Genomic DNA, 15985 nt, shown 5'->3' with positions numbered 1-15985 from the left:
ACAGAGAGCTAATTTGAGCTTTATAAATGAGGGACCTAAACTTTTAAGTTAATATATTCCCTTGTGTCTCTTCATATCTGTTTCCTTGCCGTTTCTCTATAATTCACTTTACATTTACATATTCTAATTAAAAATATAATTTGTACAAATAACTATTTCCATTGTATTGGTAATTGTAATTACAGTTTACAAATTGCAAGCCATTTTCCAGAATTCTTCCCTAGGCAGTCTGAAAACAGTGCTATATAGAACTTATGGTATCAATTAGTAAATACTGAATGTCCCGTAAATAAATGATTATGTAGCTTAAGAGTCTTGTGTTTGTTAAGTTAATTTAAAGGCATAAAATCCCTTCTAGCACCTTCAAGACCACAAATCTTGGTTTTCCTGCATTTCCTCTGCAATTTAGGAAATGATGACAATAGTTGCTCCCCACTTTCTCGCTGTCCTACTGAATGTGCTTGCTTGGATACAGTTGTCCGATGTAGCAACAAGGGTTTGAAGGTCTTGCCAAAAGGTATTCCAAGAGATGTCACAGAGTTGTAAGTAGAGCTTGTCTTTTTTTTTTTCTTTACTTTTTCCTTGATGATAAATGTTTCACACACCCAGAGGAATGGAGACCAAACAAAAATCTTTACAATCTTCTTTGCAAATCATATTCTAAGGCCAGTTAATTATTATCCTGTAAAACGGTAAACAGTTAATGCAAAAGCTACTTTAGAGGCCCTTGGGAATTGCTGTGTGTGTGTGTGTGTGTGTGTGTGTGTGTGTGTGTGTGTATGTGTATGCTATACAATTTCTCAGTGCCTTTACTATGCTAAGGTGTACTATGACTCTTCAAGAAAAAATGGTAAAATATAAGGTATCTTTCACATTTATTTGTTCCTATACCCCTTTTCTCAGGGAGCATCTTACAAGACTAATAGCCCATGGAATGCACTTTGGGAAATGCTTTATATTTAATTTACTTACAGTCTAGGATATTCTGTACAGGAAACTTTTTTTTTTTTTACCTCTGTGACCCCTAGGAGAAAATTTTACCACATAGGATAAATAACTATCTGGTATATGGAAGAAACTAGCATAATCTCTTCCCTTAAGAAGAGATGCTGCTTTTGGTGGCTTGAATCAAAGTCCTTTAGATCCTAAAGGGTATGGGACCAATTATCCTTGACATTTTCATAACTGATAACCACAAATTATATGGCCAATATATACATATCTCGACCTTCTTCTGCACTGCCCACACTCCCCTGGCTGCCTCATGCTACAATTGCAGAATGGAATTCATTAGAGAATATGCTGCCAGAATAATGATGCTTCCATGCCCCATTCATGCCATTCCTTTGTCTCTAAACTAATGTCATATTCTGGATATGCTTGATCTGAATACAATTGAGTCATTTTGCCTCTGTTTATTTTTTATCTATGTGGAACCATGGATCAATAATGATTTAAACCCAAATGTAATTTGTGTATCAGTTATTTGTGCAGATGCACACACATATTCCAAATGAGCAGGTTTGACAAACTTTTGACAGTGTGCAACATAGGTCATGAGGTTCAAGGACATGTCATTTCAATCTTTAAGGATCTTATTTTCAAATCACTTGCAATTCTTTAAATCCTAAGTTTGATCCTGAATGGAACACTTAGAGGAAAAAGGCACAGTCTTAGCACTTGTGCACAGAACATGCCTCTTAGATTTGAACTGCTGTTAAGCGCTCAGGTCCTCTCTCACTACCAATTACATTGGTTAATCAACTGGAAGGACTGTTTTGTATGTATATGTATGTAATTAAATATTTAATTCTTATAGTAATATTTTTTATTTCAGAAGATCACATAGGGATATTCCAAAACCCTCCTCTGTGGGAAGGCTAGATGCATATAGAATATTCTGTGTCCACATGACGGCGAACATCACACACCAGGGCCTGTTGTAGGGTGGGGGGATGGGGGAGGGATAGCATTAGGAGAAATACCTAATGTAAATGACAAGTTATTGGGTGCAGCAAACCAACATGGCACATGTATACATATGTAACAAACCTGCACGTTGTGCACATGTACCCTAGAACTTAAAGTATAATTTAAAAAAATATAAATAAATAAATAAAGCAGGGATAGTTAAAAGTAAAAAATAAAACAATAAAAAAAATTCTGTGTCCAAAGCGTTAATTTTAGGAGTACACCAATGAAGAACTTACACTCAAACCACCTGTGATGCTAAATCCCTTCTTCTACTATTTTAACTGGACTACATATTAGTCCCTTTACTCTATTTCCATTAAATAACTTTAAACATTTCTTACTAAGCTCCATTGGACATCCTGCTTGGTTTATGCGCTGTGCTATCTACAGCATACTTCACCTATTCAAAAAGTTGAATTTTCAATCTATTTTACTACAAATTATTAAAGATAGTCTTTTTTTCTAAAGAAAGTTTGTTATAAAGATGAGAAAAATATTAACTCATCTGTTGTGAATTCAAGTTTTACCCCCTAGAGAGCTTATTCTTGTAACCTTATGGAGTCAGCAGAATCCTTCTTAGCAGTAACATATATGCATGTATTAGAAGAATTTCATATGTGTATTACATTAAATAATTAAAGAGTTTGGCAAAAATTAGTATTGTTGGTGGACTAGTTTGAACAAATGGTATCCATTATTTTTAATCAGTTCCACATAACTTCCGCCTTAGATTATTTTACATATAAACATTCGTAGCTCACATTCTGAATCTTGTTGACCTTCCACTGTGTTTTCTGGAATAAAGGAAGAGTACTGAACTATATAGGGTGATGCTTCCCTCTAGTGGTATCAAGAAAAACTTAGGTAGAGGAAAGAAAAAAATGGAGAGGGGTCGAAGAAGAAATACTAAGTCAGAAAATTTAGGTAGACATGATGAGTCATAACATAGACCCAATTATTTATCAAACATTAATTATATTTTCTGATAACTGATGCCTTTTATATCATTGTTTTTATTTTGAAATATTAGGAATAAATTATTATCTTAGGCAACTTCTCAGCTACTTCTATATCCAGAAAAAATACCAACTTCAACCTGCAGTCTTGAAATGGACCACAGCATTGGGGTAGGAGGGGCCACGTGTTCAATGTCCCAGAAGTGTTTGTGGGCACATCTATAGCCAGATGGCCCCAGTTTCTGAATGACATTTGTACCCTTCACCATCTATGTTCTAGGAAAAACAGCCTTGGAAGGAGATGAAATTTATTTTCCTTATTGTGACATAATAGATATAACTTCAGGTATTCGATTATCTTTCTGTCCTGCCAGTTAGCCCAAAGCCTATTTTCTGATTATTCTTCTGACTCTAATAAGAAGGGAAAGTTTACTTATATATGGTTATTTGATTATTGCTGTTACATATATATATATTTATATTTATATTTATACACTTCATCAATTTATATTCTATAAAATCTCCTAATGTTATCATCACCAAGAAGATATATGCTGGTTAAAACTATTTTTAAACTTAAACCTAGTATGTTCAAATCCCCAAATATGTCTTTAATTGTCCATTGTTATTCACTAAGTGTACTGACACATATTAAGGCAGCAATGAGTGGTCTTGGCCACAGCAGCAAGGTTTTGTTACTAGTTAATGAATTTCATGGTATTGTGTCCACATAACACAAACAAACTGAAGCCTGACTAAAAGTATGGTTAATTGAATGAACCTCCTTGCTTGCACACAGATGGCTAAATGCTGGGCTTGCCTTGTTAGATAAACCACAAAGAACTGGACTTGTGGACAACTCTGCTTTTTTTTTCTTTACTTCTCTTAAATAATAATCCATGCTTGGATCACGACATCTTAAAGCAAAAATTGCCAAGTGGTTCCTTGCCTCAGTTAAGAGTGAAGTACTGTTTATTTTATTCAAGGCCACCATTACTTTGTAATAAGATAATACTGTTCCGTTGTTTTTAGGTATCTGGATGGAAACCAATTTACACTGGTTCCCAAGGAACTCTCCAACTACAAACATTTAACACTTATGTGAGTAACATATTGCACTTTTCTTTGAGTTACTCTATTTCCAGAAAATGGGGATGGCAAGGGACAGAAGATTTAGTGACCCTTTCAGATAATACAAATCATTCACAGTTACATGCTTCCGTCCTTGCTCATTGCGGTTCTGGATCCCTGGCTACATCTTCATTGAATATCAATCAGGCGATGGAGTGTCTTAGCAGGAGGTCCTCCTCTATTCAAAAAAGCACAAATACAACGAAGTCTGAGTAGTCAGAGAATTATGAAAATGCATAAACCTGCAGATTTTTATTGATAATGAATATGGGTTATTTTATGACAAACTAAGGAAGGAAAGATAGAAAACGATGCCTTTATTCTTGACTTTAAGCAAACGATAGTAGGTGGTAATGACTTTCCCAAAAACGTAAATGTAGTTTATTATGTTTGTTTCTTATACAAAGCATTATTAAATAAGTTATGGGTTTCCAGTATTAAAATTTATTTTAGAAAATCCATATATATGCATGTAGTGTTTAAGTAAACTTGACAAAGATACTAACATTCTGAGTATAAATTTCAAAATTTTGATTTTTTAGCTTAAAATAACATCTCTTTTTTTATTAACATAAACAACTTTTGACCACGCTTAAGTTGTAAATACAAGAAGATATTTAAATATACAAACATTTGATCTAGTTATATGCACAATGTTTAAAAATTGATATAATCTTTTACATATAATACCGTACTTTTAGAGTAGCCTTATTGGTAATTGAGAAAACTTTTTAGAACACAAAAAATCAGGAAAAAGATAGTAAATATTAATAGAAAGTACCGTATCATTTGTTTAAGTCTATCTGATTTTAGAGTAAATATTACTAGCGTAAGAAGCAGATTACTAGTGTTCCTAGAATTAGAAGGTTTATTTCTAAGAGAATTCTACAAACCTAAGTAGCAAAAAATATTACATGCCCCAATGTAAACTAGGTACATTGAAGCTAGTTAAAATTGCTGCTGATCACTTTCCTTGAAAGTATGGGTAAATCAATCACTTTATAGAAAGTAAATAGGACTATTTAAATGACAAATGATTATATAACGGAAAAAGATGTCCTCTAAGATGTCTTGTTCTGCTTCTAGTTATTTATTTGATAGCAGCAAGAACTGATTACATACATTTTGTTCTGTTAAATAAACCATTAAATTGCTGCAATTTCCAAAGGGTCACTTTAGCAGAATTGGGTTGTTTGTGGGACAGCATGTGATTACTTTCAAGCCAGTTCGAAATGACAAATGAGGATTTGTGGATCCAAAAATGGTTTTACTAGTGACTCATGATACAACTCTAGGCAAGTTACTTCTGCTAATACAGATACCTTTATTTTTAAAATTTAGAAATAGTTCTTCAGCAGCTAAAAATATGAGTATAAAGCTCCTCTCAGATTCTTTTTTTTTTTTTTTTTTTCTGAGACGGAGTCTCGCTCTGTCGCCCAGGCTGGAGTGCAGTGGCGCGATCTCGGCTCACTGCAAGCTCCGTTTCCCGGGTTCACGCCATTCTCCTGCCTCAGCCTCTCCAAGTAGCTGGGACTACAGGCGCCCGCCACCACGCCCGGCTAATTTTTTGTATTTTTAGTAGAGATGGGGTTTCACCGTGGTCTCGATCTCCTGACCTCGTGATCCGCCCGCCTCGGCCTCCCAAAGTGCTGGGATTACAGCGTGAGCCACCGCGCCCGGCCGTCAGATTCTTAACATTTTCACAATTTCATGGGTCCATTTTACTGACATTTCGATATTTTAATAAAGGAATAGATTATCCTCAGCTTTTCTGAATCTTCCATTTATTCATATATTTTGCATTTTGCTTCAGAAAAAAATTACTGAACATATGTAGTTATTACATATGGTGAATATATATTAGTATTATATATTGTATATATACATTTTAATATATTTTTACATATATAGTGTGTGTATATATATATATACACTATATATATAATGGGAATAAGATCAAGTTCATGCAATGTAAATTACGACCCATAATACAAACTATACATATAAATAGCCATTTAACATTGGTAAAAATTCAACATCTTTCCCATTCACTTAACATTCATTAAACAAATATTTATCGAGGACCTGCTATGTGACCGTGACTCAGCCAGGGGCAGGAGCACAAACGTTTTTATTGATGGCATTTTGGTAATTTTATTTTGGTAAAATTATTTGGTAATTTTATTGATGGTAATTTGGTAATTTTATTGATCGTAATTAATCAGGGGTTCTTTCAGTGATCAAATTTGAGTCTGTGTATCAGTGAACATATGTATCAATGAGGTTAAAGTATGTGTATCTGATAGGACTTTTGAGGATAATTTGCAAAATTTGTCTATCGCAAGTCACCTCCAGGGAAGCTCTCTGTAAAATATCAAAAGCCTTATGGAGGTGGGAGCAGAGGGATAAGGGAAAATAAACTCTGCTCTGAAGCTGCTGCTCTGAAGTGAACCAACCCCTTGCACGCACACTACATTGGCTAAAGCAATGCATATACATATATATATATGTAATCACTCCTAATTTCAAAACGGCGAGGTGTAAATAATCGTGAATAACATTGCAGTCTACCCCAGGGGGTCATTCACTGTTTTATTGTTTTCAGATAACAGCTGAATGCTAACAATACTGCTATGACTATGAATAAGAAGACCCTTCTCCTTCTAAGAATCACTAATATTTTCGTTTCTGTGGTTAATAGTGTACTCCATTTCTTTTTCTCTTTTAGAGACTTAAGTAACAACAGAATAAGCACGCTTTCTAATCAGAGCTTCAGCAACATGACCCAGCTCCTCACCTTGTGAGTGTAAAAGTGTGGTACTGAGTATTCATTAATTCATTGGACAAAAGGCAATCCCTAGATGCTGGACATTGCTATTGAACAAGACAGTCTCTACCCTCAAGGAATGTTTCTATTGGGAGAAACAGACAAAACCACAATACATGAACAAATGCAGATATTAGAAAAAGTATTAGGTTCTATAAAAAAAATACAAAGAATAATTTATATTTTTGGGGGACTTAGAGGCGTTCCCTAAGATAGGGAAAATCCATCTTAGGGAAGGGACGGCTGAGGTACCAAAGTTGGGCAGGAGTAGGCAGAGGGAAGCATTCTAGGTTGTATTTAGGAAATAAGTATGTTGTGTTAGGGAGACAACACACAAAAAAATAATATATTATGTGTTAACACTGTCAGTTAATAAGATGCTTTAATAAGCCTTAACTGCTTTATTTTGGAAGTATTTGACCATTTTTGGATTTCTGAATAAAACAAATTGACATATGTATGCTTTCAGAATTCTTAGTTACAACCGTCTGAGATGTATTCCTCATCGCACCTTTGATGGATTAAAGTCTCTTCGATTACTGTAAGCATCTTGTGTTCAACAAAATATCTCTTTTTCTCAGAGATCTGAGTTTGGGGTTGTCTTTTTAAGGATGTAACTACTTTGTTTATTCTTGGTGCTTGAAGATACATGCATTAGGATTTGTTATAAATTAGGAAATAGAAAAATCATGTCTTACAGTATCATTGTCCAACAGCTTTGCTTTGGACAATATAACTTCCTTCTTAGTAATACTGATTGTTATAGTCATTTATTTAATTATATGTAACATTAAGACATATGGCTTATATAGTTTCAATTAACTTTCAAAATTAATCTGAGAAACTTCCAAAATTAATTTATTTAGAAATTACATAGTATATGAAAACATTTTTACTATAAAAATGTACTTTAAAATATGTGAAATAAAACATGATCCTTGATCCTACTCTCCTGCCTCAGAATTAACAGTTTGATGTGCTCTCTGGTCCTTTTTCAGGTGCATTTTTTTCTATTCTAATAGATGTATGCCCATGGCTATATAGCTTTTAAAAGCCACAAATATTAATAAGATCTGTTTTTGTTCTGCCATTGTCTATTTTTGTTTAACATATGCTTTTGAATATTTCTAGTCTATCATATATATGAATAAAAATATATACATAAGAATAGAATAGATATATATTTATACATATATATAACTCAACTGTTTAACTGGTAGAGACTGTTCTATTGGTGGGAGGAACCAGAAGTGATTCAATCATCATCTTTACTATGATTTGGTTTAATTTCAAATTTTAATGGTTACTATACAGTACTCTAATGAACATCCTATACATTCCTCTTGGTACAAATGTGCTGGCATGTCAGCAAGAATTTAGGGTGTGTGGGAAGATACTGTCAAGTATATTGGAAGGATTCCAAAAGTAACTGTCTTGTTATTCCCCAAACAAGACTTGGTCCATTTAGAAGTTTATTTTTCCACCAACTGTTTAATAGAGTACCTTTTTCAAAACACTCTTGCAAACATTGAATATTTATTTTTCTTTTATTTTGTCCATATAACAGATTGAAAGTTATTCTGCATTCCTGTCTTAATTTGCACTTCCAATTAGTAGAGCATTTGAGTATATTTTATTTGTTTACTAAGCACTTGTGCTTTTTATTCTAATGAGCTTGATCTATCATTTCCCCATTTTCTGTTGAGTACTTTATATTTTCCTTATTAATGTAGATATCTTTATGCATCTATTACTTGACTCTATGCTTGCTGGGTTTTTTTTAATGAAATAATCCTTATATCTTATATAAGTTGCAAATATATATTATTCTATTTCTTATATGGAATATTTTATTGTTTGGGTATATTTTATGTTGTCAAAAATTTCTCCCACTTTTCCTTGATGGTTTCTGGATTTTATACTGAGCCTTTGAAAGCCTTCCTCACTCCACGTTTATAAAAGGGAGATCTTCTTTATTTGCTTTTAATACATTTTTATTTTTACATTTAATTCTTCATTCTGGAATGTATTTTGTACACATAATGTGAGGTGGAAGCCATTTGCTTTCTCAGGTATCCAGTTGTACCAAAACTGTTTATTTTGTAGACTGTCTTTTCTGCACTGATTTAAAATGCTTAGTATAAACTAAAGTCTCGGAATTTCTCTGGAGTCTATGAGTTCAGAAATATAGGAAGTTTAATTTTTCTTTTTCTTTCTTCTAGTTCTCTACATGGAAATGACATTTCTGTTGTGCCTGAAGGTGCTTTCAATGATCTTTCTGCATTATCACATCTGTGAGTACCTAGTTTATGAATATAAGTTTAGGGTCAAACCCTTCCTAATGAGTGACTGGGAACATTCCTCTGCCAGTTATTTTATTGTAACATCATAAGATATAATTGGTTTCATCTTTAAAGAAAATGTGAAGATTTTCAAACTGGAGATGATGCCCTCTGCAAGATGGCTTTAATTTTCTCTTCTGGCTCTTATTTTCCATTAGTCGAATTATCTTTGCTTAGCTAAACATGTCTCTTCTACAAATATGGCTCTCCAACTTTACTAGCCTATGCCTTTTCTCTCATTATTTTCTGATTCTAGAACATCAGCTCCCTTTCAATTATCTATCCTAACCCTGCTTTTCTAAGTCACATCCCAAGTATCACCTTCTCTATGAAGCCTATCCTGATCTGCTCAAAATGGATTTACTTATTCAGCATCAACTATGGCACCACGCAAAAATAAATTCAACATGGTTCGAGACTATAGTTTGGAAGTAAGACACAGCCAAATACTTAGATTTCGTGAAATGGCTTTTCCTTTGTGTTTTCTCTGTTCACTACTTGTTTGTACCTCCATAGGTTTTGGAAGTACAATATAACCATTTGAAAATATGTGATAAATGGGGTCCGAAAAACCATTTGGGTCAAATTCCATCATTTTATTATTACTAGGTGTAATGTTAAGATCATGGCAAACCTAGAAGGAAGTTCAGCCAGCAGCCTTAGGATCCAAAGCCTCCTTGGCTGATGCTGAGTTGGGTGTCTGGTGGCAACTATCTGCTTCAGCCTAAATAGCAATGTCAGTTGTGCCCTAGTTCTCTAGAAGAGATTGCCTGTCATATCCTCTCCTGCTTTTGCACTTCTCTTGAAAACCCACAAACTCCAAGAAGATACGAGCTTACAAAATTGAGAAAGGAATAGTCATTTTTCGCTCCAAAAATATACATATGATTGGAATTTTAAAATTTACTGCCCAAAAGTCTACGCTTTTACATCTTCTTTGAATTGAATTGAAGATCCAATAGTCAATCACGTCACGTCTGCATTTGCCTTATAGAGTCTGTGTTATCAATTGACATTTTGTACATCAGTCAATCAGACTGGTGCCTATTAATATTCCTTCCACTAAACTGCTAGCTCCAGGAAGGCAGGGCTTTTACATTTTCATGTTTGAGCCAAGAACCTACCTCTAAGTCACTCCTTTACAAACTCCATGGCTGCCACGTGCATGAGCTGCAATATGAAGGAAGCTACTAGCTCAGAGGTGCAGGGCTGCAGTGCCCTCAGGCAGAGAATGCAGGCTGAAGGAGGAGGTATCCATTCTGCTAGTGCTATGGTCAGGCATCAGAAAAGGCTTCACACGAAAGGTGCTGCTTGAGCTGAGCGGAACTTCCCTTCATGTTACCAGCCTCCTCCCGCGACAGTGAGACCAAGTGGAGTCTTCCTTGGTGTGTGCCCTGCTCTGCTTTGCATTTCTTTCACTCTCTCTCTCTCTCTCTCTCTCTCTCTCTCTCTCTCTCTATATATATATATATATATATATATATATATATAATTATACTTTAAGTTCTAGTGTACGTGTGCACAACGTGCAGGTTTGTTTGTGCCTTGTCTTTTACCCCCTAGATCATAAAGAGCTCAGCTTTTTCACTTTTCCCACTTCCTCCCCTGTCACAGCGAGGACTTAAATGTTGGCAGAGATGAGATCAAATGACTAAAAAACATCATTTTGCTCATTATTAATTTGGAAGGGTTTGAATACGACATACATATGTGGGTAATATTCACTACATTCTGATTCTTAAACGGGGCATTAAAACTTCCAGAGTATCGAGTATTATGATTCTACACATGTATTTCGGGGGCTACCTAAAAAAAATAAGATAACTATCCTGACGGTAGACCTAGAAGGATTACTAGTTAGAAGCTAATTGTAAATCAGAAGTAAGCAGTTTTTAAATGCCATTTTATGCATCTATGGCTTCAATCCAAGCTTTATAAGGTTATGAGTCCAGGTCTCAGTTTCTTAATCTGTAAAGTCAATTATTAATTAAATGGACCTTATAAAGTTACTATTTAGGATAAAATGAAGGAATTCTTATAAATGGCTTATCCCGGTTCCTGCGTATAATAATAGTGCAATAAATGTTAACTATTACCTTGATTACTTTCCTGTCACTATGTCTAATGAACAACTGTAAAATGAACGACCTTGAAAAGGGACAGACAGCACCCAGTGCAGGTCCAGCTCAGCTCTAGTGAGCTAGCTCTAGACATCTTCAGGATTTTGTGTTCTTTCTTTGTACTTACCTGTCCTTTATCTGCATCATTATTCCCAACCTTTCTTTCTACTTAACTCTAACTATCCTACACAACTTAGACTTTCTTAACCACTAGCCTCCCAGAAAAGTTAATCTGTTTGTTCACCATCATCTTGTAAATACTTCTCCTACATCACTTCTAATGAAACTTCTTTGCATCTGTGAGTATATCCCAATGCTAATGCTAATCTCCTCTGCAGCAGGGGTTCTTTAGAGGTAAGAATAATGCATTATTTATATTTGGGTCCTCAGAACCTTGCATTGTAATTTAAGTCATCGGTAAATAATTGGTGAATGAAATGTTAATGCACTCAGGGTGTGCTTACACTCAATATAAACACGTCTCTGAAAATATTAGGAGACCTTCTAAAGCAAAATGAGTGTTAACACCAGTGACAACTCACTAAATCCCAGTGCACATCATTCAGGAAAATGGGGAATCCCCAGTGTCTCTATTTTTTGCTAAATAGTTATCCTCAGTAAATCTATGGGGATTTTCTGCTGAGCATCACTTTGAATTCTTTTGCCCTTAGGAAATAACAATACTTCCATACTTGTGTGTGTGTGTGTGTGTGTATGTGTGTGTGTGTGTGTATGTGTGTGTGCTTTTGTGGTGTTGTTTTTCCAGAGCAATTGGAGCCAACCCTCTTTACTGTGATTGTAACATGCAGTGGTTATCCGACTGGGTGAAGTCGGAATATAAGGAGCCCGGAATTGCTCGTTGTGCTGGTCCTGGAGAAATGGCAGATAAACTTTTACTCACAACTCCCTCCAAAAAATTTACCTGTCAAGGTATGGTTTTTAATCATTTGTATTTCTTTTAAGAATTACTATATTAAGTAAAAAAGAAAAAGACAACCAATTGTCACTCCAAAGGTATGGTTGAAATGCCCAATAAATGATTATTTTTTCAGCCCATGCTTGGATGAGACAGAGCAGTTACCCGAGGTGCTCAAGTAAAGAATTAGGCTTTCCAAATAAATCTCAGAAATAGTTGATTGGAAATGATCAAGTTTTCTTGAAAATGTATCAAAAATGTAGAGTTCACAATTTCTGGAAATTCCTTTCATAGCCTCTAACAAGTCAAATGTTTTGCTTTTGCCCTGTCTGAACATGTGCCCTGCTCCTAGGGCTGCCAGGGCCCTGTGGCTTCCTCATACCAGGTAAGGAGAAACAGGCCCTCCCGAGTGTTCAGCCCAAACCTTCTGACTCGCCTCATGTGCTGCAGCCTTCCTGTGTTGATGTTCTTGTTTCTTGCTTGTTTATATCCCTTTCTTTTCCCTTTGTTTGATGTATTTGTGAATTCTAAATATTGTTAGAATAACAAATATTATTTTCCTTTTTTATTATAAGAATAATGCATGCCCCTGAATAGAAAAATATGAATAATAAGAAACAATTTATTTTCTGCAAGAAGAAATAAAATTAACCATTAATCAGCATACGTAGAGATAACCACTACTAAAGTTGTTGTGTAAATATTTCCACTGACGGTAGTCAACTATGTGAATTTAGGTTCCTTATAAAAGATACGATAAAGTTTACTGTCATTCTTAGATTGTAGGGGTTTTGGGGGGGGCTTTTGTTTTGTTTTGTTTGTTTGTTTGAGACAGAGTTTCCTTCTGTAGCCCAGGCTGGAGTGCAGTGGCACGATCTCAGCTCACTGCAAACTCCACCTCCCAGGTCTCGGTTCAAGCAATTCTCCTGCCTCAGCCTTCCGAGTAGCTGGGATTACAGGCATGTGCCAACATGCCAAGCTAATTTTTGTATTTTTAGTAGAGACGGGGTTTCACCATGTTGGCCAGGCTGGTCTTGAACTCCTGACCTCATGATCCGCCCCCCCCCACCCCCCTTAGTCTCCCAAAGTGCTGGGATTACAGGTGTGAGCCACTGCACCTGGCCAGATTGTGTATGTTTTAAGAAGGTCACTCATGATTACTAGATGGAGGAGAGAAATTCTTGAAATGTTAAATGTCTAATCAGAAAATGTTGATTAAGCATGTTTTATGTGCAAAACTCAATCCTAGGTGTTATGGAGCATAGAGAACTTTATGGTACGGCCTTGCCTTCCATGACTTGAAAACCTAACTAAAAAGATAAGTTTTCAACATTTGAATATTTATGGAGGAAAAACATACTTAAGTAGGTAATACTGTGCTGTGGGTTGCAGTGTGAGCTCTGAAGCCCAGCCTGGCTGGAGCCAAATCCCAGCTTCACTTTTTGGTACGAGATAACTGTAGTTTAATTACTTTACTAGTCTGTGCCTCGGTTTCCTCATTGTAAGCAAAGGTGGTGATCGTTACAGTCTGAAAGGATTTTGTTAAGATTAGATAATATAGATAAAAGACTGCCTCAAACACAGAAACATTCAATATGTCAGCTGCTGATTGTATTGTTATAACATTTCAAAACACCAAAAAAAGTTGATGTAGGACACTTCATAATTTATTAATAAAAAAGTAATTTTCAAATCCTGTACACACCCTCAACGTTTTTAATTTGGCCTCTAATGTATTTCATAGTGGTAAATGTTTGCAAAAGGTAATTTGTAGCACATTGTAAATATTGACATTTTAAAACAAAACTCATCTGTGATTTTTTTTAAATGTGTCTGATGGAATCTAAATATCAGAGCTAATTTTATAAGAGAAAAAAACAAGATCCTCCTTAATATATTGCATTTTTTTCTTAAACTGTATTTTCTCCTTGAATTCCTATTTTCAATACCTCAGAAAATTGTATCATTTTTTGCTCCAAAAAATATGTATATAATTGAAATTTTAAAATTTCCTGCCACCAAAAGGCTGTAAGTTTTTACATCTTCTTTGAATTGAATTATTGCTGTTAATACTAGTGCATCACTGATTGAAACTACATAATTATTTATCAATATTTTACTTTATTGAAACTTGAAAGTGAGATTTTATTGCAGTGCCTCTCTGGGATTATGTGCATTGATTGCAAGAATTTTTGCAATAATTCTTCCTTTATGATCCTAGGTCTTTATTGGGACAGTGTTCCGTGATACGTTTCTGGTGGGCTGAGAAGTATATCATTCTTTTGCAAAGTGGAAGAGAGATGATTGTCAAAGGGGAGGCAAGGAAGGTGAAACTGGCATAAAACCTTCTATTCAGCACATTATTAGGCAAATTTAATGGGGAAGTTGAGAAACTGCAAACTGATTCTGTTACACCTTTCTGTGCCAAGCGATACTCATACTTTATTTTCAATAATGCTAATGCTTATCTGTATTTCTTAAAGTTTATAATTCCCTGCAGCTATTTCTTGAAAAAAAAATTATAACACAAATCTGAGAAAAGTTGCATATTTGTACTCCACTCTTAGAGCATCTCAGTTTACACTAATTTGTGAAATGCTCTTGGAAGTCCAAGATAAGTCCCCTGTCTCTCTTTCACACCTTGGGAATCCCAATTCTCTGAGACCCAACAATATTGAAATTAGGCCAGTCATAACACTACAGTGGTCTCTAAGTGTTCAAGTGAAAGAAAGAGTCTCACATCTCTCACTTTAAATCAAAAACTAGAAATTATTGACAACAACGACAACAACAACAAAAAGTGTAGCAAGGAAGGCCGTGTTGAAAGCCGAGAGAGACCCAAAGCTAAGCCTCTTGTGCCAAACAGTTAGCCAAGTTGTGAATACAAAGCAAAAATTCTTGAAGGAAATTAAAAGTGTTATTCCAGCAAACAGACCAATGATAAGAAAATGAAACAGCCTTATTGCTGATATGGAGAAAGTGTTAGTGATCCAAATAGAAGACCAAACCAGCCACAGCACTCCCTTAAACAAAACCCTAACCTAGAGCAAGGCCCCAACTCTCTTTATTTTTATGAAGGCTCAGAGAGGTGAGGAAGCTGCAGAAGGAAAGTTGGAAGCTAGCAGAGGTTGATTCGTGAGGTTTAAGGAAACAAGCCTTCTCTGTAACATGAAAGTGCAAGGTGAAGCTCCAAGTACTGATGTAGAAGCTACAGAAAGTTACCCAGAAGATCTAAGATAATTGATGAAGGTGGTGACACTGTTAAATAACAGATTTTCATTGTAGATGAAACAGACTTTATTGGAAGCAGGTGTCATCCTCCATAGCTCTTTAGGACTTTCATAGCTAAAGAGGAGAAGTCAGTGCCTGGCTTCAAAGTTTCAGAGGACAGGCTGACTCTCTTGTTAGGGGCTAAGAAGTTGAAGCCAATGCTCATTTACTATTCTGAAAATCCTAGAGCCCTTGATAATTATGGTAAATCTACTCTGCTTATGCTCTATAAATGGTACAACAGAGCCTGGATGACAGCACATCTATTTACAGCATGGTTTCCTGAATATTTTAAGCCCGTTCTTGAGACCTATTGCTCAGAATGATTTGTTTCAAAATATTACTGCTTCTTCACAATGCACCTAGTCACCCAAGAGCTCTGATGGAAATGCACAAGGGGAATGATGTTTGTATGCCTGCTGGTGCAATATCCATTCTGCAGCCCATAG

General features: G+C 35.4%; 1 protein-coding gene across 1 annotated transcript in view; it reads left to right on the top strand.

The window, feature by feature from the left end:
- Positions 1–15985, top strand: part of SLIT2 (slit guidance ligand 2) — a 374620-nt gene that overhangs the window by 293411 nt on the left and 65224 nt on the right. The window contains exons 21-26 of the mRNA XM_030801111.1: positions 410–542; positions 3963–4031; positions 6790–6861; positions 7358–7429; positions 9111–9182; positions 12117–12280. Coding sequence (XP_030656971.1) covers positions 410–542; positions 3963–4031; positions 6790–6861; positions 7358–7429; positions 9111–9182; positions 12117–12280 — 582 coding nt within the window. The remainder of the gene's footprint in view (positions 1–409; positions 543–3962; positions 4032–6789; positions 6862–7357; positions 7430–9110; positions 9183–12116; positions 12281–15985) is intronic.

The sequence above is a fragment of the Nomascus leucogenys genome, chromosome 20 (genome assembly GCF_006542625.1).
Source record: "Nomascus leucogenys isolate Asia chromosome 20, Asia_NLE_v1, whole genome shotgun sequence".
In the NCBI taxonomy this organism is placed as follows: domain Eukaryota; kingdom Metazoa; phylum Chordata; class Mammalia; order Primates; family Hylobatidae; genus Nomascus; species Nomascus leucogenys.
Note: the sequence above shows the minus strand (reverse complement) of the source record. Positions and strands in the feature narration are given on the sequence as shown.